This window comes from Lutjanus erythropterus, chromosome 21, assembly GCF_056507025.1.
Source record: "Lutjanus erythropterus isolate fLutEry1 chromosome 21, fLutEry1.hap2, whole genome shotgun sequence".
NCBI classification, from domain to species: domain Eukaryota; kingdom Metazoa; phylum Chordata; class Actinopteri; order Lutjaniformes; family Lutjanidae; genus Lutjanus; species Lutjanus erythropterus.
In genome coordinates this window covers 10,569,651-10,592,439 of record NC_139337.1, presented here as the reverse complement: position 1 = coordinate 10,592,439, position 22,789 = coordinate 10,569,651, and the positions used below count along the sequence as shown (strand labels likewise).

Below are 22,789 nucleotides of genomic sequence, written 5' to 3'. Positions count from 1 at the left end.
GATTAATGAAAATGACTCACTTGTATTTCAGATGCTGAATGGTTCCCAGACACTTAAAGGATCCATTAACCATAATTGCTAAGCGGGTACACAGTGCTTCACACTCCTCCATACTGTAAAGACAGATGGCAAAAATTATAAGTAAAATCTGTGCTCATAAATATTCATGCATGTTGACACACAGGATAGTTTACCTGTGTGAGGTGAGGACCACAGCTCGTCTGTCTTGAATAACACTCATGATGGAGTTCCACAGGAAGCGTCTGGAGAGAGGGTCCATACCTGTTGTGGGCTCATCCTGATGTGCAGTAATGGTAAGAACAAACACACAGATGTACACACAGAAACACATAACCACGCTCATATAACCATATTCCAAACCAAACGCTGTGGCCTCACCAGCAGCACCAGCGCAGGGCAGCCGATCATGGCGATGGCTGTGGAGAGTTTCCTCCTGTTCCCTCCGCTGTAGGTCCCAGCGCTGCGGCCAGCGTCCTCTGACAGACCCAGCTTCTGGATGGCCCACTCTGCCACCTGAGCACAGGGAGGATCAGCGCCTCATGTTACAATTCAGTCACCCTTCAATAAAGTAAAGCTGTGGACTTGATACAGAAACAAAATTTGTCAGGACACAAATTGAAATGACACTATGTACAGTTGGTAGATGAAGGAACAAGCTTGTCAAATATTTGTATTTAGTGTTGGATTTAGTGTCTCCAACTGTGGTTCTATTTGGACATTACTGAAAACATATTGCTGCTTTTAAGTTTGGGTTATTTGATGTGATAGTAGCTACAGTAGATGGAGAAATTAATTAGAAAAGCAGAGAGGAGCACCAGCGCAGAAGCTAAGGAATGAACTGCTAAAACTAACGGTATTTTAGCCACATAAAAAAGTCCAACTAAAAATATCAGTGTACGCTATATTTGGAATAATTTCACTGCTTTACTCTTTTCTGACCGTAAATAAGGTGATATATAAATATAGCTCTCTCCAAACCAACCAAACTCTATAAGCAAAATCAGTCATTTTACCTCACAGAACATCAGAGCTGCAGGTCAACCGCAGCCACGATCTCTTAGTTCGTTTGTGTTATTGTGTGACTTAAGTGAATCTGAACTATCATTTTAAAACACCAAAGTCACACAAAAATACAAACAAACTAATAGATCGAGGCAGTGGTAGACTAGCATCTCCCAACTGTTTCAACTCCAGTGGGCAATAAACATTTATTCTAGTCTAAGTAAAGTGGCGAAACTATTCTGAATATAGTATAAAACTGATATTGATTATTGTCAGGTTGACCTTTTTTATGAGGCTAAAATACCTTTTGCTGTTGACCCTTCTGTGCTGGTGTTCCTCTTTGCTTCTCCTAACTGGGGAAGAGATGTGCTACTTTATTGTGCTTGCAATTACATTAAAAAAATCACTTGTCCTAATTTTTTTTTACTATAATAATCCCACAAGAGGTGGCTGGGTGCCTAATGGACACTTGGGTTCATAAATTAGGCTTGTAGATTGTATTAATATTAGACACAAACATTATGTACACTATATAAGACGAACTAATCATATTTATCATCTTACAGTGCTCTTTACATTTTTTTAATTAACCTTTATTAGACTCAAATGTCCCTCGAGATTAAAACCCTCTTTTTCGAGGTAGACCTGCCCAAGACAGCACACCATTACAGTGTTACAAATATTATAGAGCATGTCAAAAACAGACCAGGACAAGAGATACTTCATACAAAATCCAGTGTATGAATAACAGTTGCACTCCTTGGTTACACAGTTTTTTATCAGAGCTTTGATCTATTCCAGGGAGACAAAGTCATTAAGCTGTAGTGTGTGTAAATACAAATATATGAATGCTGCTGTCTCCATTGGCTTAATGACGGCCAGGAAACCAGATCATAAAGCACACAGTGATGTGTACAGGACACACAGTGATGTATAGGGGAAGTGTTCAAAGTGATTTATTTCCTGGCAAAAGCTGTATCTCACCCTGCTGATCTCAGCCTCTGGAACTCCACGGAGGCGGGCGTAGAGGTGTAGATGTTCTCTGCCTGTCAGCAGCTCATCTATAGCATCGAACTGTGGGCAGTAACCCATGTTCTGGTGGACATCCAGGATGTTGGTCAAAATGCTGAAGATTGGGGGGAAATCACAACGAGAAAGCCTCAACATTTATGTCGAATTCCATACTGGTTTCTTCCTATTTGTAAAAATAGTTTATACTAACCTGTGACCAGCGACCGAGGCCTCTCCCGAGGTGACGTCAATGTCTCCAGTCAACATCTTAAACGTTGTGGTCTTCCCTGCTCCATTAACCCCCAGCAGACCAAAGCACTGCAAAGGATGGTGGGATAAAACTTTATAGATAAACAATAAAAGCTACCAGAGTGTTTCCTTTGTGGAGTTTTTCTGTTTTAACCACACAAACCTCTCCAGGTGATACTCCAGCACAGATTCGGTCCACTGCAGGAATGATTGTTCCAGTGTACGTCTGGCAAGAAAAGATGAGAACAAAATAAGGACAAAAAAAAGGTATATTTTTGGGTTTTCAATCGTTTGTGTTATCTATGTTTGTTCATATTTTAAAACGAAAAGTGTCTCACCTTGGACAAGTCTCGTATACGTAAAATGTCATTTGTTTTTTCACTCTTATAGATTCGCTCTCTCTCCTCTGCCACATCTACATCTTCGTCCAAAAGAGGAGGCTTTGGGCAATCTGGTATCCTGCCAATGGAAAAATTAACCGCTCAGCAAATCAACTTCTAGTCACATCACATTTCAGATCCCTGCATTTTATTACACACACTGTAATTTTCAAAGAGCAATTACTAAAGTACATCTGGCAGATTTGGTTTTCTAATTCACACTCTCCTACACTTACCAGTGATCCAGGAAGAAGCGATACTGGAAGAGGACATTAAGGATGAAATAGACGAATCCCTCCACAGCCATGAAAAACAGGTTCTTCCCAATAAAGTCCCAGTCGTAGGGGTCTGGACTGTAGTCCTCACCTGAAGGAATACATAAACATAATACACCTCTCAATCAAGCTTTCACACTTTTTTAAAATAGTTTTTTGCCTTGACATAAGGATGTTAGGTTAATTCTCCCTTGACCAGGTCCTGGCTTAGAATGGGAGTTGTGGGAATATAGTGTAGACTACTAGAGGGAATGACCATAGTAATGGTCTATAACACATTCCCAGAACGTCCTGAATATTCCCTGAAAGTTTGCCAAATAACGTCTCCCTACCCTTGAAAGAACTCCACATTGTCAAAGTCAAAGAACATTCTGTGAATGTTACAAGGACACGTCTTTTCACCAGCGTAAACAGTCTCAGAATGTTGTGAGAACATCATGGTGTCCTAAATGTTCCCAGAACATCCTGAACATTGCCTGAAAGTCCGTCAAATAATGTCCCACTACCCTTAAAGATTTCCATATTGTGAGCACCCAGTAACATTCTGGGAATGTTACAAGGTGATATCCTTTACACCAGTGGCAAAGAACACTCCGCCCAATAATTTTCCCATGTCCCTCAAAAAGTTCAACACCATGACCATCCAGGATGTTCTGGAAATATTAAAAGGCGATGTCTTTTACAGTAGTGGAGACATTCTTGGAACATTCTGGGAATACACATGTCGAGCTGAAATGGTCTCCTAAACATTACCAGAACATCCTGAATGCTCCCTGAAAGTGTGCCAAATAATGCCGCATGATAATAATATGTGACTGTCTATGAACACTGCAGAAATGTTACAAGACACTCTCAAAACTGGGAACTTACAATTTCTAGCTGAGTGTATTATACATAGTATAATACTGTATATAGTAATATTTTCTATTTGGTCCTTTCTAGTATTTTTCGTTACTACAGAATCTGCTGCAGAGCATTTGGTGCATCAGGGTAAAGAGTGTGTGAAAACTCTGCAGTTGGCTCAGGCATGAACAACACGTGTAACTTATCAGATTTCTAATTTAGGAAGTGACCCAACATTCACTCAGAGTGTTGAGAAGTTGGCTGACAGTTGGAGGATTTTGTTGCCACAACTATTTTCCTACGGGAGTGTGAGGAACATGAGTACGTGTGCATGTTTTGTGTTACCGAAGCGAGCGTAGATATCAGTCACCGCCTGGTTCATGGCCATGTCTATGAGACCTCGGCCCAGGCAGTAATGAGGGAAGACGAGCAGCACGGTCTTCAACAGCTGGTTGAGCTTGTACAGAGCCTGGACAGCAATCCAACACACACAAATTAGGCTCATGTGAAAGCGTAGAACATGGAAACGACGGAGACAAATCCCTGCGATCTTACTGTGGTGCCCTCGAATAGGTCCAGGATGAAGGTGATGGCGCTGCTGTTGATGCCAATGAAGAGGTTGATACATGACAAAGAGACGTAGGCTGTGCTGGGGACGCTGAATATGAAGGACATGGGGTACATCATGGGTGTCACAGACCAGCTAAAAGAGAAAGAGAGAGAAATTAAAAAAAAAAAAAACACCAGACGAAGCTTTGTCTGCTAATCAACTTTTTAAATATACCTTAGTGATGAAGGGGAAAGAACTGAGACTGTATGAGAATATGTGTCATTTTGTATTTAACTACTTACAGTATACAAAACTTGTAATCAAAATGTATTGATCACGTCAATCAAAGCTGATAAGTTTGTATATGCACAGCACAGTGATATATTTTATAAAAAATATTCCATTGCTGATATTTTGACTGTCACAGGAATTGGGCTCATTGTTTCACAGTGAGAGTGAGTTGGGGAATAAACGTGACCCACAGGAGTGAATCAACAATCCGCTCGATGACAGCAGATAAAATTTAGTCTGGGTGATAAAAAAAAAATATCTGCAACTGGAAGCATCTGAAAATCTACCCATGAGTCCAAGAAAGTCAGATCTGATCCAGACAGCCACACAATTGATTATTGTGAGAACAGAAAAAAAAGGAGAAACAGGGTAGAGAATCTTGTATTACCCGGTTGTTGTGGAATCAATTCAAGCATTAGGTTTTAAATTTCCTTCTGACTAAGAGATAATTTGCTCATGGTTTTGTCAATATTTCATGAAAATACAGACCCAGTAACACTAACAGAATAAATGCTGGAAGTTTAATTACATTGATTTGTTACAGGAAGGTAAAAATACTGAATATTGGCCCAGATATAAATTATTGGCAGTGTTAATTCAAATATCAATAAATATTAAGAATATAATTATCAAATCATCAATCAAAAAAAAAAAATCTACCCATAAAGCATAAGAAGGGCGATGAGTGGTTGGAGGTTGGTAGGTGAGGTGTAGCACTTCTTATCAAAAAAGATGAAAATTTCCACCACCATCGCTGCACTGATGGAGTAATTCACCTGGAGGAAGAACAAAGTCACAGTAAATGGTCTGCTGTCTACACAGATATTTCATGAGCAAAGAGGCAAAAACCTGTTGACATTTAGGTGTCTTTACCCTGCCTGTTCTTATAAACATCATTATTGCATGGCCTTGACTCTTACTGACATTTGCCAGGCCACACATCTCATTACATAACAAGGTCACTGTACCATGTCCCACAGAAAGTTCGCCATCCAGTAGACCAGTGGACTGACACCACTGACAAACTGCAGGTGTTTGGCCTGAGTGACCCTCTCCTGGATCAAATAGAGGATGAAGCTGGCCGGGACGAAGGACATGGCAAAGATGACACAGATGGCCACCACTGCGTCCACTGAGGTGGTCAGGCTGGGGAGAGGACAGAGGAACATCATCAGCTAAAACCTGAAAAGTAAATGTTACAATATCTAAAAACAAGAGCCAATTTGTCCTTTCCTGAGGTATAATTTCGCATGAAAACATTCAGTTCAAACATTCAGTTCAAAATTAGGGATAAGCACTGTTGCGCAACTTATGGTAATTTAGTAATTAGTTACAGTTACCCAAAACTTCTCTCAAAACTTCAGTAATTACTGCACATAAAATAAATTAGTTACTAGTAAAAGTAACTTTTAAATGTCTGCTTAAATTCTATTATTAATGCACACAACAGCTTTATTATTTTTAGTGTTACTCCAGTACTTTATGAATAATTATATTTGATGAACCCAAATTTCTTCAGTTTACATTAAAAAGCATTACATTGACTATGAGGAAAAGCTTGTGCTGCTTTAACTGTCTAACACCACCGTAAGGTTGAGTGATCTTAGACCATAAACCGGAAAATTAAAGGAATAGTCTGCGTTTGTCTGCTAGTAGTGAGTTGCAAGCCCATTTAAATTTCAGTTACTGTAATCATGTTATTCAGTTTCACTTTGGAATTTAATTTGATGCGCATCCAGCCATCGGTCACTCACACAGTGATCTCAGAGAGCTGTTCTTTGGTGAGGTTCAGGGGATGGTTGATGGCAGTGATTCCATATTCGTCCAGGTTTGCTCCTCTGGGCAGGTTTGCACGGAGGATGGCGTTGTTGGCCACATTCATGAAAGACACCATGGCATGCCAACCCTTATTGTTGTACCACACCTGTGGAGAAACAGTAGATGATGTACTTATTTATAATTAGTTTATTAGCTAATAACAACAGTCTTTTATCCATAAATAACAGCATTTACTTGTTTGTGACAAAGAGCAGGCAGAGGCTTCACTAGACTGACCTTGACATTGTTTTGAGTCTCCATGTACTTGAAGAACATCCCTATGTCCTTCAGCATCTGTTTGGAGTATTTGCCCTGTAATGAAAAATTCAAGGGCCTATTACAAAAGAAACCACTGAAGAGTAAGTAGATTAACATACAAAGGCAACAATAAAGGTGCACATAAACATATGCAAAAACGTATTGTTGAGTTTTAAAGCCATACCCCTGTAACATTGAGCAGTCGTCCTAGCTGTGCTGCCACATCCTGGACGGTCTTTGGCTGCAGCTCTAAAAGAGGAAGCTGCCCTCCCACTGATATACCTCCGTACCTGGACACCACAGAGAAAACCCTGCTGACAAACTGTCCCACCACATCCGTCCATGTGATATCATTCAAAATAAATATAAAAGAGGCCTAACTGGACCTAAATCAAATATGACAAAGAAGCAGCTGGACACAAATTTGAAATTACCTTTGTTCATTCACCCAGTATTTGCTCTTTAAGCTGGGAAGAGAAAGGACATTTCAACTTTAGAAAAATACATAAACACCACAAATAGACGCACAACTTCTAAGTATTTTCCAGAACTAAAATGAACAGTTTTGTACTTTGTGTACATACAATAGGAATCTAGAAGAGCAAATCTATATTTCATCTCTGTTTGCACTCAAGCTCAGCTTCTGGTGATGCTTTTTGTATGTCTGTTCTACATGGTTTTCTCTTCTGTGTTTTTAACTTACGTATTCATTTAATTTTATATCAGGATAATTTTTTAAGTGTTTGTTGTTGTAATACTCACTTCAGCCACAGGGAGGCTGAGGTTCACCACTATTTAAACTCACTGGAGGAAAACACAAATGCTTTAAGTTCTATTTAGAACATGGTAGTGGTGCACCTAGAGAAATGATCCTGACAACGAAACAATCACCTGCCAAATTATTTATAACCTGTAATTACAGATGAAAAAAGTATCTTAGAAAAAAATCCTTTTAAAACTTTTTTCACCCGTTCTTAAGTCATAAACCCAGGAGAGAAAAACACATGAGCCTCTCAGGGGTTCTGTAGTTTTTGGATTTCTGGACAAGTAATTAAGTTCTTCTTTCTGAACTAGTGTGATGAGTGTGATCTTATACCTGGTTCTGATGAGGGTGGGGTAGGTCTTCACCAGGTAGTCAGAGATGTTCCTGCCTGTCAGGTCCATGAGAACGTCTCCTGTTGACTGAATCCTCTGGTACACAAAATAGCACAGTGTCCATTTAGTTTGAGACATTAGTCAGCATTCAAAGAGTAGATTTTGTGCGACCCAGCTACCTGTGGAGGGGGCAGGCCTCCGGCTCCCTCAGGACACACAGGGAGCATGGTGAGTTTCCTGGGGGTGCTGCACTGACAGTCTGGAGACGGTCTAAGGGAGGTCCACTCTGGGCCGGCCAGCATATCGATCAGGACAGGGTTAACCAGGGGCATCTCCCACTCTGTGGTGATGTTGTTACATGGGAAATCTCTAGACCAGTGGGAGATATAGACCCATGTAGTCAAACGAAACAGCGCAGAGGAGTTTAAAAAAGAAACTTATCTAAAGTTGTGAAGGTGACTCACTCTAGAGGTTCGTCCACCATGCAGCGAGTCCCAAAGCCAGGCTTGTCCAACAGCACTTCACCAAAGTATCTCATCTGAGCATCCATAGGACGCTCATTACTGCGAATGACAACATAATAAAATACACATTGATATGCCAGAATCAAACTTTTTATTTAGAGACTTTAGCTACACTTTTTTGTCTGTAATAGACATGAAGGAGTCCCTCTCTCTGAATGTTTATAACTGTTGTCATCATCATTTGGTCAGTTATGTCATTTTTATATTCATGACAGGTTTCATGTATGGTTATTACAGTGTCATTTCAGTCTTATATAGACTCCTTTAAATAATGTTACCAAGACTTTTTAGGTATTTTAGGCAAAACCAATTAGACGCATTGTACTAATTGGAAAGTTTTCTCATAACAGCTAAATAATGTTAGGTGAAAGTGTCCATTGTGCTCACCTGAAGAAGGTGTACTGTCTCCCATACATCCAGGGACTCAGAGTCAGACTTGGATACTCTCCGAAAGGTGGAACAATCAGAGTGAATGTCAGTGCTAGGAAAACAAAACTGGCTGGCAGCACAATCTGCAAAAGACAGAGACATAACTGCACTTAAAAAACACAGACAGAATATGTAACAATCAGATGATGATCAAGGCCCAGATACAGCTTGTAATTCAACTATAACTGAGACAAGGACGTCTGCTGATTCACTGTAACCTGCCCAGTTTTCAGATTTAGAGCTTCTTTAACTACCACTTAAAGCATAAAATGCTAGTAATATTGCTGACAGCGCTGCAATGGATTAAGATTATGGCTTGATAAATATATAGTGAGGTTACCTGGGCAAAGAAGTCTTTGTAGGAGCGTGTGGCGTGATGCAACCTCTTGATCAGGAGAGCGAAGAACTGTTTGATAGTCAGACACAAGCCTCTAACCTGGTACGACCCCCTGCCTGCACTGCCTTCTGGGACATCACACGGGCCCTGGCCATTGGTGTGCAAAGCTCCATCTGTCTCCGAAATATAAAGCTCAAGTCAAGTTGCACAGTGTGACTTGCACATTTTATTGTAAATGCTAGATTGAAGAGGCCAGCCAGCAAGCCAAGCGTGTTTAGTCTTCTGTGAACAGCGATCAAAAAGCATTTACCAACAGTGCTCTATCAGCCTCAGGGATATAATTCATCATCGTAAGATGTTCCTGTGCCAATGATAGCTTATTTATGATGAATACATCAGTTGGTCACATGTCACTTATCATAGTGCCCAAGCCAAAGCTCTCTGCATTACACTGTTGTCAGGAAAAACACTTTCACCGTTTCAGGAATGTACTGAAGAATGTTTAAAAGATCCACATTTTAGGAAATATTTGCCTTGGTCAGGGTTTTGAGGTCAGGGTTGCTGAGATTCTCCCAGCTTTCTAAGTCAGACGTTTGACTTCAGGGGGGCGTTCCAGTTGAAATTTCCAACTGGGAACTCAGAAATTCCGACTTCCCAGTTCAAATGGAACACACCATTAGCACAAAGACTGGAAACAGGAGAAAACAGCTAACCTGGCTCTGTCTGGGGGAAACAAAAAGAAATGCCTTCCCCCTTATTTAAAGCCCTCTAATATTGTTACATCTTGTTTTCTTAATCTGTGCAAAAACTGAAGTGTAGTAAAAACATGTTGTGGTTTTACAGGGTGTTCTGTGGCAGAGGTTTTTTTTTTGTTTTGCTGGCAACAGTAACTTCTGGAGTTTTGTTTTCACCCTGAGGTGAGATAAGTGTTAATTAGTGAGCTTTAAAAGTGTTGGTAGACAGATTTTGTTCCCTGTGGACAGAGCCAGGCCAGCTGTTCATCTCTGGTCCTGACAGTAAAGTAACCTAAGCATAAAGACTGTTGTCAGTCGAGCGAGGGTGTTTTCCAAGATGTCAAACTACTCAGTTAATTTCTCAGTTGACCTTCACATATTCTTTTTATTCAGGGTGGAATAGGTTTCATCATAGACTGTAAACCCTCATCAATAACAGAAACGGTTGTGTTTTTCCCACAACAGCAGCGTTTGTCCAGAGCTGTAAGCTGAAAGCTAATGTCACCTTTTGGAGGTTCCATATCAACAACAGCCACTCTGTTGAGTCCACAGAGACTAGTTCGAGAGATCTGTTGCAATGATTTCTTGTCTGAGAGCATCAGAGAATGGGATACAAAGGATATAGATCACATGATGAGGGGCACATGGAGAAAAGAGAGCTAAAAACTACACATTCAGACACACAACAAATCAATAGGATGAAAAAAAGAAGTTAAAAAACTTCATCCTGTTTTTATGTTTTACCTTGTATACATTTCTTGTTGGTTGCATTCCCATCAGCAGTGACCTTTAGGAAGATCTGCAAGGAAATAACTTATTTTATTGTCAGGACCCAAGATTAACAGATGTTCTTGATTATAAAGCCTTATGAAACAGTCTAATCACTCTGAAGGTGAAAGTCAGGCTCTATGACAGATTGCTTCAATAAAACTCTCATTGCTTTCTTTGTTCTGACTATAACATTGCTGTTTAACACTGAAAATGAAAATATCATTTGTAGTTCTATAAATAAGAATCTCTTGTACTCACAGGGCACTCGCTGTCAGTTTGATCTATTGTTTCATTTCTTAAACTCCTGGGATTACTATGTAAATTTGTTAACATAAATTACTTTTTTAATTTTCCTAATAAATCACAGTTGCATGTGGTTGTTAAATGCAAGCGGCCCTGTGATTACCACAACTGCTACCTCTTTCTTTGTTTATTATCATCCACACACCTCCTCCAGCGATGTGTCGGAAACACCGAAGCTGCTGAGGCCGATGTCCACCAGGGTCTCCTCCAGCTCCCTGAAGAGGCTGGCATAGGCCCTGGGCTGGAAGTTACGGTTGGGCAGCAGGTAGGTCAGCTCCTGGCCAATGGCCTCGATGAGACGAGCCTGCGGCACGTGATGATGGACCAGGGCCGTGATGCTCTCCATGTTACCTGGTAGAGGATGATTTTGCCTTATTTCTTCCACTTCCATCACTACTGTTTAATTTAATGTCTTATTGTCTGTACCTCTCTTATACTACAAGAGGCTCTGGAGAAAGTACAGTAAGGAGCACTATCAGTAATAGTATAAAGGTACAGAATATCTGACAGGTGCCATGTTAAGTAGAAATGGCAATGAGAAAATTAAGAGGATGAAATCACTGCAGGGATTAAAGAAAAAAACACATTAAATTAAAGAATACAACTGAGGAAAACTACATATCCAATTTATTATTAATAGGACTAAAGCAGGGGTGTATATGGGAGGTGCAGACTATCTCCAGGGAAATATTACAGTATGCAAGCACTGGACATAAATAAATATCCCACAATGCAATGCAGTAGTGAAATGTGACAACATCACGCTTCAGTTTATCTGTAAGTTAGGTTTCACTTTGTTGGCGTAATCTATTTTTTAAATTAGTTAATTTGGGAGGGTTACCAAGGTTACGCATTTAGCTAGGATGCTTTCAAGAAGGAATGTTATATGGTCAGAAATATACATACTACTGTTTATTTACACAAAAGCAGTAGCTGTAATGCAGCATGGAATTGTATTTATTGTCTTTATTTTATTTGCAAGCTCTTGCAGGCCACTTAAAATGAACTGCCAGGCCAGATTTGGCACGTGGGCCTTGAGTTTGACACACATGGTCTAAAGAGTGCCTACTACGGTAGTACAAAGAGTACAGTAAAGTGCAGGGTGTTTCTAGGTGTGTAAGTAGACTGACTACAATCCAGTGTAGAAGTGCTATTCATCAACATGACAAAAAGATTATCCTGCATTGTGTTATTAATTTAGAAACTGAATAGACTAAAACAGGTTTAAACAGACTGACTTTCCATTACACACCAATATTTAAACTTCAACACACAATAATATAAGCTGTGGTGAGCTTACCATCCATCTGCCTGTCCGGCGTCTGGTTCTCCTCCTGGTTCACTTTAAACTTTGAACACTTTGAACATTTACAGGAGCAGTCCTCTGTGCAGTCACAGCTGACCTGCAGGACAAAATGTTATGAGAAACTATAACTATTTTTTTTTAAATATCTCTCATGCATTTTTGCTCCCCCTTCATCTCACAGGGACTCATTTACATATAAACCACAGAGGGACTCTTAGAGGTGAAACCATTGTATTCTAATGTGAGAGATCTTTAACTAAAATGAGATGTTATCCCATCTGTTTGGATAAACCCACTTCCATGTGGTTATATCAGTATGGTTATTCATTTATTTGTAATTAACCAGAGTTTAAAGCCAAAATTTTAGCACACTGTAGCTAAAAATGCTACTTTATACACTGTTCTGGCCAAATAAACATTAAATTCTAGCAGTATATTAAAACTACCTTCATCTCAAATTTATCTTTTAACTTTTAAAGTGTCCAGTCTGTACCATTTGAAGTCCAAAGTACCCACCTTTGAAGCATCATGTTTCATTCGGCGTACAAGAGTGAGGTAGAAGCCAGCGCCGAAACAGTTCTTGAGGAAGATAGGTGAACCGCAGCAGTAGAGGCGGCCCTGAGAGATGATGGCCACCCTGTCGCTCAGCAGGTCGGCCTCGTCCATGTGGTGGGTGGACATGATCACTGTGCGCCCTGAGCCATGGGACAGACAGAGACAGTGAAGGAAAATGAAGACGAACAGATATTTGATGATCATGATTTAGACAAACGTTTGTGCTTGGTTCAGTCAAGACCCAACACCACTGTTGTGCTCTGAAAGCAGGGAAAAACTCTCCATTCATTTGTAATCTAACGATTTCAGTACAGCTGGCCTGAATATGTTATCATAAATTTACAAGGCCCAAAAATATGACATATTTGCAAAAGGTAAACTGGAACCATCTGTCTTCAAATTTAAAACCACAAGTCCATTATTGCTCATAGCAGCTTTAGTTCAGAAAGTTTTTTAGGTATGAAGTTTAGTAGAAGAACTGTCAGACATGCTGTCAATGGTGGCATCAATGATGCAATGCTTTGTGCAGGACAAAGGCTGAATTATTTGTGTCCTGACCAGACAAACCTGTCAGGTTTGTGCACCATGTAATCCTGACATGCCATGCAATATCGCATGACAAGGCGCACTGCTCCTTTGTTGTGTTATTGTGTTACTGGCAAGGTTCAAGTAATAATGGTAGTTGGCAAGGAATTTATACAAATGTCATAATACAATATTCAGCACAATATTATCAAATTAATTATATTCCCTTGATAAAATATTTTCCTGCCTACAGACACTTGGTGTGACTAAATAAATTCAAATATAATAGAAATAATAAATTTTACAAAATGGTATACAGTAATCAGTAGTGTCCTGATAATGAATCATTAATGAGTAATTCCTATTTCAAGGACAATATAGTAAATAATGAAAATTTACTAGAGAACAGACATTCGGTACTAATTAGCCCCTAAGTATCTGTGAATCGACATCCTGATCACTTTCACCATGAGACCTCCCTGATTAACTATGAACCAACTGCTGACACATTAAATGCTGTAATTATTTACTCATTAGTTACTCTACCCTCAAGTAATATGAATCATTATACTGAGTAGTTACTAATTTACCCCTTATTACTTCATGATAATACCCAAAATTTAAAATAGTAGTATGAATTGCAATTAGAATTAGAGCATAATATAAAACAGTAAAGGTTGGCTATTTTAAGGAACCACTGACATTTGGCTGTTGTTTGTCTATTGGAAAACACGTTTTAAAAATTGTATCTGTCTGAGTTCATGGCATGAGGCCTCTGTGCCCACTTCTAGCCAGCAGGGGTCAGTCTTACCTGCACGATATTTGAGCAGCAGGTCCCAAATAGAGCGCCTGGAGTAGGGGTCCACCCCTGAAGTGGGCTCATCCAGGATCACCACCTTAGCCCCACCAACAAACGCCAAGGCAACTGATAACTTCCTCTGCATGCCCCCTGGATCAGAACATCATTAAGTACAGTACGCATACACCAGCAAACTAGGTGCATACCATAAATAAAGCATAAAAATAAACATCCATATGCACTTTGCAGCAGCTGTTTTTGGAGGAAGACAAATTCAGACAGACCTGAGAGGTTCTGGGTCAGTTCGTCTCTCTTGTGGGGAAGACCCAGATCCTGCAGCATGTTCTCCACCTCCTCCTCAGCCTCCGCTATTGGACGGCCTTTCAGCAGTGAGTAGAAGAGGATATGCTCTGCTACAGTCATACTGATGCCGAACAACAGGAAGAAAAATCTTGTTACAACTCTAAAATTATACACTGCAAGCAAGTTTTTGTTTTTACCACATATATATAGTGATTACTGTTGTAGTAGAATATAAAATTAAAATTCAACAAAGCTATTATTTTGGATAATCATTATAATCTAAGTGTAGGGGAGTTACATACTGCTGAAAAAGGATGTTGTGTTGAGGACACATTCCCAGAGACTGCCGGATGGTGTCCATGTCTGTGCGGATGTCCTTGCCGTAGATGGTAGCCGTCCCTGAGGTGGGAGGGAACATACCGGTCAAGATGGACCTGTGAGAAAGAGACAGAGACAGAAATAAGTGGAGTCAAACATGGTGTCCTCCAGCTATACACCAACACTGAAAAAGCACATTTCATAGATTTTTTTCACTAATTTCTACATGTTAAACACTTTGTGTATGATTGTTGAGCGTGAGTGCATTCACAGCATCTGTGTAACATACATGGTGGTGGTCTTCCCGGCCCCATTGTGGCCCAGAAAGGCAGTAATCTGGCTCTCATAAAAGCTGATGCTCAGGCCATCCACGGCCGGTCTGATGCTGCTGCCGAACACCTTGACCAAGTTCTCGATACAAACACCCTTCACCAGGTCAACTGGCTCTGCTTCAAAGTATGGCTGACCTGTATACAACAAACACAACCACATACAGTATATGTCACTACTTTGTCTGGGCACGGACTGTGTACTGCTTCTGGACTGTTTGAGTATTTAAAAAGCAAAATGCAATCCAAAGCAATTGAATGATCGTTGATAAAAACTTTAACCAAATTACAAAAGCTGACAATCAAATCAACATACACATATCCTGATATAATTCTTTTCAGAAAGTAAAAAAGGTGTGCTTTTTTCTCAAATGTGTGGAAAAAAAGGCAAGACACACATGAGATCAGGGGATTGGAATGTCATACAGAGTAAAGAAAACAGCCTCTATCACTTATTAACTAAGCATGAAACTGAGCAGCTCGCAGTGTGTGTGTTCACATATGTCAGCAGGTGCAAACACACACAAGGGCGCTGCGTTCCCACACAATGCCTTTGACTGGCAAAGAGGGAAAGTGAGAGCTAACAGAAAGATAGCCTCCATCCTGAAGTGACTGCTTGGAGAAATATTACATCAGCATAATTAATGAGCTATGTAATCAATAAAAGAGGAATTATGTTGTAATCAGTTCTTCAGATATCAGAAAGGAGAGATGTTGATAGATATTCAAATGCAACTATAATGTGTAATAATAAAATCATGGCAGAACTGTGTTGTACACTGTAAAAAACAAACAGGAATTTAGTTGAATGAACATATCTTTTCTCATTAGAGCAACATAAATATACAAGCTTCATTTATTCATGTTATTTAAACTATTATTAAAATTTTAATATTTATTTTAAGAACCTAAAATCATGAGTTCTTCTAACCTGAAAAACTTGAAATGATGAGTTGAATGAATGCACTGTACAGAGTTCAACTCAAATTAAGTTTCTAAAGAACCTTATCAGGATACTAGCAGACTTCCCAGGATGCATTATGTGAGAGTTAAAATTAACCTTCTTTTTTATACTTTGAAGCAAACATATATGATGGAAACATGCTGTGTGTCTCTAATATATTTTAATATAAGTCATGGTTGTTATTGGTGACAATATGGCAAACCATGATGAAGTCTTATTAAATTCTTAAGATTTAATAAATTCACTGGGAGCAAATTCACATATGACATGAACAAAGCAGCAGCTGCAGCTGTGAGTTCTCGTGAAATGAAGAAGTGACTCTTAGGAAATGAATTTGTCAGTCTGACTGAAGAGTTGTTGGTTCAACTTAATGTCTTAAGCTTAATTAATATGTTTTCTCAAATACAACTGAATTAAATGAACTAGAATATAAGAATATATATGGTAGAATATAATGTGCAGTACTTGTGATAGGTCTTCAGAGCCTTGGTCATTCATTTAAAAAAATTGCACCCCTCTGTGTAAAACAAGCAGCTCTGTACACCCTCAAAATCTGATGACAGTTTTTTTTTTTTTTGTTTTTTCAATATGACTGTCATACCATCTTTCTCCTGGTTCTGCTCTGCTTCAACCTGGCTCTCCTTCTCCAGCCTCTCACGCTTATCCTGGTGCTCACACGAGGTTGTCTCCTCCAGAGTCTTGGGTTTCTCCTGGTCCTCCTCCTCTTTTTTCTGCTGCTCTCCTTGCTCTTTGTTAGCCAGGTTATCGAAGCCTTTTTTATCCAACCCCTGTTTGTCACCTTTGGAGGAAAAAAAGAAAGGATTTCAAAATTGACTTAGGGCTGAGATAGCCAACAGTCCAGGACTATTTAGAAATAATTAGATGCATCAGTTATAGGATAAACCCTTTCCTATGCTTACATGAAGCTGGAGCCACACTGTTGAGCCAGTAACAGGGCAGGAGAGGGAAGTAAAATGGTCGGCCAATTCCATACTGTCCTGTAATGAAAAAAATATGCATCTATATAAAACACATAGAAAATCTTTAAAAATCTAATTGTATTTTGTTTTACAACAGTCCTAAATAAACCACTAATTTCTCCCTAATGTACTGACCAGGGAAGACATTGTCCAGGTACCAGGCCACCACAGCGTACAGTACAGTGTCCAGGCCCATCATGCAGATGGAGGTGAGAAAGGAGAACTCGTCCCCCTCCAGAGGACTGGTCTGGATGTTGTCCCACTGTAGACCCAGGCCCTGCTCTTCATACCGTGACAGGTACTCCGTTCCAAAGCCAAAAGCCACTTGGGACAGCAGACTCTGAGGGAGGAGGTGACGGTAAAATCATCTTCGTTCTGCATTTAAGGTCCGTCTTTCAACCGTCTATAATCTAAATTTAATTTATTTCATGTTTATTCTGTGCAGACATAATAGATTTACAATACAGTTAAGGTGCAAGAACTAGCTCTGTTTCAAACACAGTTGGTAAAAACTGTCAAAATCAGTTCCTAAATCTAATAATACATGGAGGAAGAGTCAAATGGTTTAAAGACTTTGCTGGGGGACCATAAAAGTGACACATTTTTACATCTTTAGTTAGCTAATATTAGCAAAATGCTAACAAGCTAATTCATATATTTCATTAGTTAGCAGGTGTTTTGATAACATTAGCTAGTGTTTTGCTAATATTAGCTAACTTAAGACGTGACCCTATATGTTGCTTTCATAGGAAAAAGGAGAAAGTTGTCTGAGGTGCCAAGTTTGCTCAACTGTTATTGGAGCACAGAGCAAAAAGGGGCGGGACTTATGAAGGGTCAATTGAAGCATGCTTCCTTGTTGGAGGCAGATGATGAGATCTGACACCCACCACCATGATCTTCATGTCCTTGGTGATGCGGTCTTGCCAGGCAAAGCAGAAGATGTGTGGGAGGTAGAGGGTGAAGTAGACGATGCCGCAGCAGGCCGCTGCCAGGTTGGCCTGGTTGAAGAAGACACTGAGGAGGAAGCACTGCATGATGGTAGCCATGGTGAAGGTGAGCAAGAAGAGGAAGAGGATGACGGGATTGCTGTAATTGAGTACCCTTCCTCCCTATATAGGCCAGAGACACAGAGAAACACACAGGGTGATGTTTTCAATTGCAATGACCTGAATCTACACTCTAAAATATGACAAGTTGATTTTACCTTAAAAAATCTAGAATTATCATGGATTCTTCCTGATGTAGAAATGTTACATATAATAGCTTTACATTTACTTAAAGTTGTAGTAAGAATTCCAAAATATATACTGTGTATGGAGGAGATGTGGTTATTGATGTAGCAATAAATCAAACAAAAAAAGTTACCTTTATATAAATGCTTTTTCAAACAAAAACTAATTTGATTGCTTTAATCTGCAAAGGATACACTGACTATGTTGTTAAATTTTCATTTTCTTAATTTTATCTAGACACCTTGGGACATTAAACAGAATTTAAAAGTAGCTTTTAGTCAACTTGTCATGCGAAAGAAGGGAAAAATCTCACACTTGTGAAATACAACACAGATAACAATATGGGTTATCTTGATCCAAAATATTGCTTTGCACATATCTTCCACTAGAGGTCACAACAGACCACCTTACTGTAATATGTCAGCTGAGCCAATGACTGAGTACATGACATGATTTGTTAGTCATTCCAAGGTACAAGAGTTAATCATTGACCAGCCCATTCCTGCAAAGCCGTTGGCATAATTCCCATGATGTCATGGTATTCACACTTATTTCATTAATCATTTATAAGAAGTAATCAGTGATCGAATATTATCTTTTTGTAAGGCAAAAGATCTGGTAATGATTCACAGTAAAACTGGGTGATATCTCGACATTTACATCAGTTGACATGATCAGAGACACTGAATTAATCATTAAAGGTGGATTTGCTGGTAAATGCTGGATTGTAGTGTGAAATTTAACAGTAAAAATAGCAGCTAAAAGTGGAACGTAATCATAAATTAAGGTTATCATAAATGTGCTGGAGCAGAGGAGAAGAAAGCTCCAACCATTCTGCCCAAACAGAAAGTGCTTGTGCGAGACACGGGAATGAGGATCTTTCACAGCTTTTTGTTAGATCCTTCCTCACCATGATGATAGCGGTGAGGAGAGCGGTGCTGGTGCCCATCATCAGGAAGCTGTCGATGAACCAGGTGGACCAGATGACACCATTGGTGACACCCGTGGCCTTCAGGGTCTCCTTTAGGCGGAGCTCCTTCTCCAGGACAATACTCTTGACGATCATGGACACAGAGTAGACCCAGGCCAGCACCATGAAGATGGGGAAGCAGCGGTTCAGTGTCAGCATGAAGCTGGACAGAGAAGGGGAAAGAGAAGGAACATGGAGGAGAATGACACACTTACTGAAGTAGGGGGAGCCAGAATTGTATGATTCATACAATCTGTCAGATTCACTACCAGAAAAAGTAGTTAGCTAAGGAAATAACTAAATCATGACTGTACTATGAAAAGGCTAAAAGAAAGTAAACACTGAATTTTTTTTCCACTCACAGATCATCCACATAACAAGGGTAGGGCATCTGCTGCAGGTAAACACCCAGCGGCCACTCCTTTCCTGTCTGAGTCTTGATGATCCCGTGCTCTATTATGTCTTGAAGGTAAGCAAAGCCACCCCAAACATAGCGGAGGTCATCCATCGGATCGGCCCTGGGGCCAGGATCCCAATACCTGAGCAATACACATATTTAGTCTCTATGTTCATCACAAATACACTAAAGAAATCATTTCCACTCAACTTTGATTCTGACCTGTCTTTGACCTTATTGGTGCGCTCCACTGTATCAATATCCATACGGATCTTGAACTTAACATGAGGCGGGACACTGGTGGTCCAAGGGAACATATTGGTGAAGACGAGGCCCGCCCAGAACTTGCTGTCCTCCAACAGGTCCAACGCTCGATAAGTGACTGTGTCCTCATCAGGCAGAGCCACAAACTTATCCAGGTTCACACACTGGGTGACAGAGAAAGAACAAGCCACACAAATGGACAGGTGTTAATCCAGGGAACCAGAGTAACCCATGTGGATAATTGGAGTACAAACTGCATTTCAAGTGCTGTCTGTTTAACAGAATATTGGATTTCACCTTAATAATTTTACAATCCATCAATCCAAAGCACTTTTAGTTTGTCACAACACAGAAAAATGTGTTATTATGAACCACCTAGCCAAATTTGAATTATTTAAAAAAAAGCAGCAAGTATATAAAACTACTTTTCATAATTCTGAAAAAATGAGCAGATCTCTCTACTCTGAAATGCTGGGGCTGACTGCTCCGCTGTCAGAAGTGTAAAACAACACTAAAATCTGAAAAATGGATGATCCGTTTAGCAGCTTTATTTTCCTTTTATGACACATATGTTTGAGTCAACAGAGCCAAAGGATGGATGGGATCAAAGCATTCCTCTAAATCTGCAAAGGCATGGTCATTTTTTTTCTGTGGCTTAAGTGAGAAGTAGCTGCCAAGCTGATTTGGGCCGAAAGAGTTGCTACAGGTATGTTTGTGACTGATGACTGGTTTGTGGCAGGTGAATGAAATGAACCAGGTCACTGGTCTCCTCATCACTTGCACTGCTAATACTAGATGCTAATACTCTCCAGTGTTAGAGGACATATGCTCCAATGTGTCATTTTGATCAACTCAAATAATCCTTGACACAGAAACAGTTTAATGCTCTGACTTCATAATTCAGTACTACATAGTTGTCATATTTTTAGCATGTTTTCAGCAGTTATAGCATTTTCTAACGTGTAATGTGCTAAGACAAGAAAAGAACATTTCTCAATTTCTCTTACACAGAATGTTTCTATTGCCAAATAATGAACACAACAAGGTTTAGCAGGTTAGTCACAGTGTGTTGTTCAGCATGGTGAATGATGAAGGGAAAGGCAGTGTGTGTGTGTCTGTCTCTGTGGCAAACTAAACAACATGATATGTCATGGCAACCCAAAGAAACAAGAAAACACCATAAACATTGTGAAGCTGCCTGCACTGCACACAGTTGGTACTGATGACAATGAGCTCATACAGTCTAACAAAATATTACTTCATAATAAAGAATTCAATATTTGGCTCCTACAAATGTGTTGCCAAAACATTTCACCAAAACACAAAAATATCAACTTCATGGTGGTTGTCATGGAATCACCTTAGTCATAATGGGTTCGGCCTCTTGGGACAATGACTGTCTGTGCAAAATCTCATGGCAATCTATCCAGCAGTTGTTGAGATATTTCAGCGTGGACAAAAGTGTTGGACTGACAGAGCGAAAATGCCATCTCTAGAGACAAGATGGCGAAAAAAGGTGAGGATCAGAGCTGCCAGCATTGGCTGTAGTCACTGTGATGAACCCTCATTTGCATTGACAACTCAGCAATGGTTGTCTCTTCCCTGCAAACCGTGTCTGATAGAGCGATTCGCTGTAATCTAATGCAAATAGGGATCCAAAAAGAAACATTCCAAAACAATTTACCCCTGCGTTACCATGCACAAATACCCTCCCCAAATCCAAAACACCAATATACACAATTTGCAGAGCAAAGACAGACATACATCCAGAGAACACACATATACTGTATGCATTTATAGAGACAATGTACACTAAACACTCCCAACAAATGATTCAACTCTCAAAGACCATCCTTTACATTCACCTACAGACAGCAGCCCCACTGTGTACTGTGATCCTCATGCATGCCACCAACGTGCAGCCAACCAGCCATCAAGCCCACGGTCATTGTTGTCGCCTTATAAAGGATGGTGGATGGAGTGACAGCTGTATCTAATCGGCCTCAATCGTTCCCACTCTCCCTGTCACACTCAAGTGCTGTAAGCTTCAACTTGGACAAAAACAAAGCGCACCAACCATCCACCCAGCCGTGCCCCCAGGTGCCCCTCGTGTCGCCCCCCAGTGCGATAGGCCTCTCATCCCGATTAGCCTCCGCAGGGAAAGGCGTGATTTTAACTTTGTTTCAAATGCATTGGTCCTCTAAGTGTGTTTTTTTTTACCCTCCACTCCATCAGCAGTAAACAAAAGAGAGTCGACAGCTAGTTTGTTGCTCTGGCTCTCGCCCACCTGGGTAGACTGCCATGTCTCTGGATGGGGGGACAAATTGCAGAGCCCAAAGACAGCTTATCTAAATGCTCACATCACATCAAGAATGGTATTATTGAGCACATAGCGGTTAGGCAACCAGGGTATTGAAATCGACAAGTGTCAAGAGCCGTGTGTAATTGGATTATTTCATGAATAGGCCTGTCCTAGAACTTGACCTCTCAGGTGAAGTAAAATGTGGAAAAACAGACCACATTCTCTCTGTCAGAGTCTAATAAGTTAAGAGGTAGCAAAAACAACCCTGACACCTTATTTTCATCTGGAAATGTCGAGTGCCCTTTGACTAGTCAGTGCAATTCCACACGCTGATACACATTTCTCAAAATGTCAATGAAATGTAAGAGGCTGGTAATTTCACCTACTTCAAGATGAAGGAAATGCTAAAGAAAAGATAAATGTCTTTTATTAATGTCCACTCACATCCCCATACTGGTTGAGCATCCGAATGACCCGGTCAGTGAGGTTGAAGATGTCTCGCCAGTCGAAATCAGGCATGTCGGCCGGACGGTCCTCCGGTGGGCCGTTGTGCAGGAAATTGAGGATGTGTTTGGAGGAGAACGGTGTCTCTTCTAGACTTCTGTCGATGAAATCCATCACCGATGGATTGCAGATGGTGTCCTAAAAGAGGAG

General features: G+C 40.2%; 1 protein-coding gene across 1 annotated transcript in view; it reads right to left on the bottom strand.

Annotated features, from left to right (window-relative positions):
* The window catches only part of abca4a (ATP-binding cassette, sub-family A (ABC1), member 4a), a 44,500-nt gene that overhangs the window by 2,387 nt on the left and 19,324 nt on the right, over positions 1-22,789 (bottom strand). The window contains exons 12-49 of the mRNA XM_084747073.1: positions 22,580-22,777; positions 19,792-19,997; positions 19,535-19,711; positions 19,113-19,335; positions 17,858-18,079; positions 17,106-17,310; positions 16,911-16,988; positions 16,592-16,789; positions 14,987-15,164; positions 14,682-14,813; positions 14,361-14,500; positions 14,089-14,226; positions 12,714-12,892; positions 12,192-12,294; positions 11,037-11,242; positions 10,562-10,616; positions 10,323-10,406; positions 9,087-9,256; positions 8,705-8,829; positions 8,258-8,356; positions 7,973-8,162; positions 7,795-7,889; positions 7,133-7,165; positions 6,883-6,988; positions 6,678-6,752; positions 6,377-6,546; positions 5,591-5,768; positions 5,283-5,398; positions 4,337-4,484; positions 4,127-4,250; positions 2,900-3,029; positions 2,622-2,742; positions 2,447-2,509; positions 2,246-2,352; positions 2,008-2,149; positions 400-534; positions 195-298; positions 21-113 (exon numbers count right to left, since the gene is read on the bottom strand). Coding sequence (XP_084603199.1) covers positions 21-113; positions 195-298; positions 400-534; positions 2,008-2,149; positions 2,246-2,352; positions 2,447-2,509; positions 2,622-2,742; positions 2,900-3,029; positions 4,127-4,250; positions 4,337-4,484; positions 5,283-5,398; positions 5,591-5,768; positions 6,377-6,546; positions 6,678-6,752; positions 6,883-6,988; positions 7,133-7,165; positions 7,795-7,889; positions 7,973-8,162; positions 8,258-8,356; positions 8,705-8,829; positions 9,087-9,256; positions 10,323-10,406; positions 10,562-10,616; positions 11,037-11,242; positions 12,192-12,294; positions 12,714-12,892; positions 14,089-14,226; positions 14,361-14,500; positions 14,682-14,813; positions 14,987-15,164; positions 16,592-16,789; positions 16,911-16,988; positions 17,106-17,310; positions 17,858-18,079; positions 19,113-19,335; positions 19,535-19,711; positions 19,792-19,997; positions 22,580-22,777 — 5,246 coding nt within the window. The remainder of the gene's footprint in view (positions 1-20; positions 114-194; positions 299-399; positions 535-2,007; positions 2,150-2,245; positions 2,353-2,446; positions 2,510-2,621; positions 2,743-2,899; positions 3,030-4,126; positions 4,251-4,336; positions 4,485-5,282; positions 5,399-5,590; positions 5,769-6,376; positions 6,547-6,677; positions 6,753-6,882; positions 6,989-7,132; positions 7,166-7,794; positions 7,890-7,972; positions 8,163-8,257; positions 8,357-8,704; positions 8,830-9,086; positions 9,257-10,322; positions 10,407-10,561; positions 10,617-11,036; positions 11,243-12,191; positions 12,295-12,713; positions 12,893-14,088; positions 14,227-14,360; positions 14,501-14,681; positions 14,814-14,986; positions 15,165-16,591; positions 16,790-16,910; positions 16,989-17,105; positions 17,311-17,857; positions 18,080-19,112; positions 19,336-19,534; positions 19,712-19,791; positions 19,998-22,579; positions 22,778-22,789) is intronic.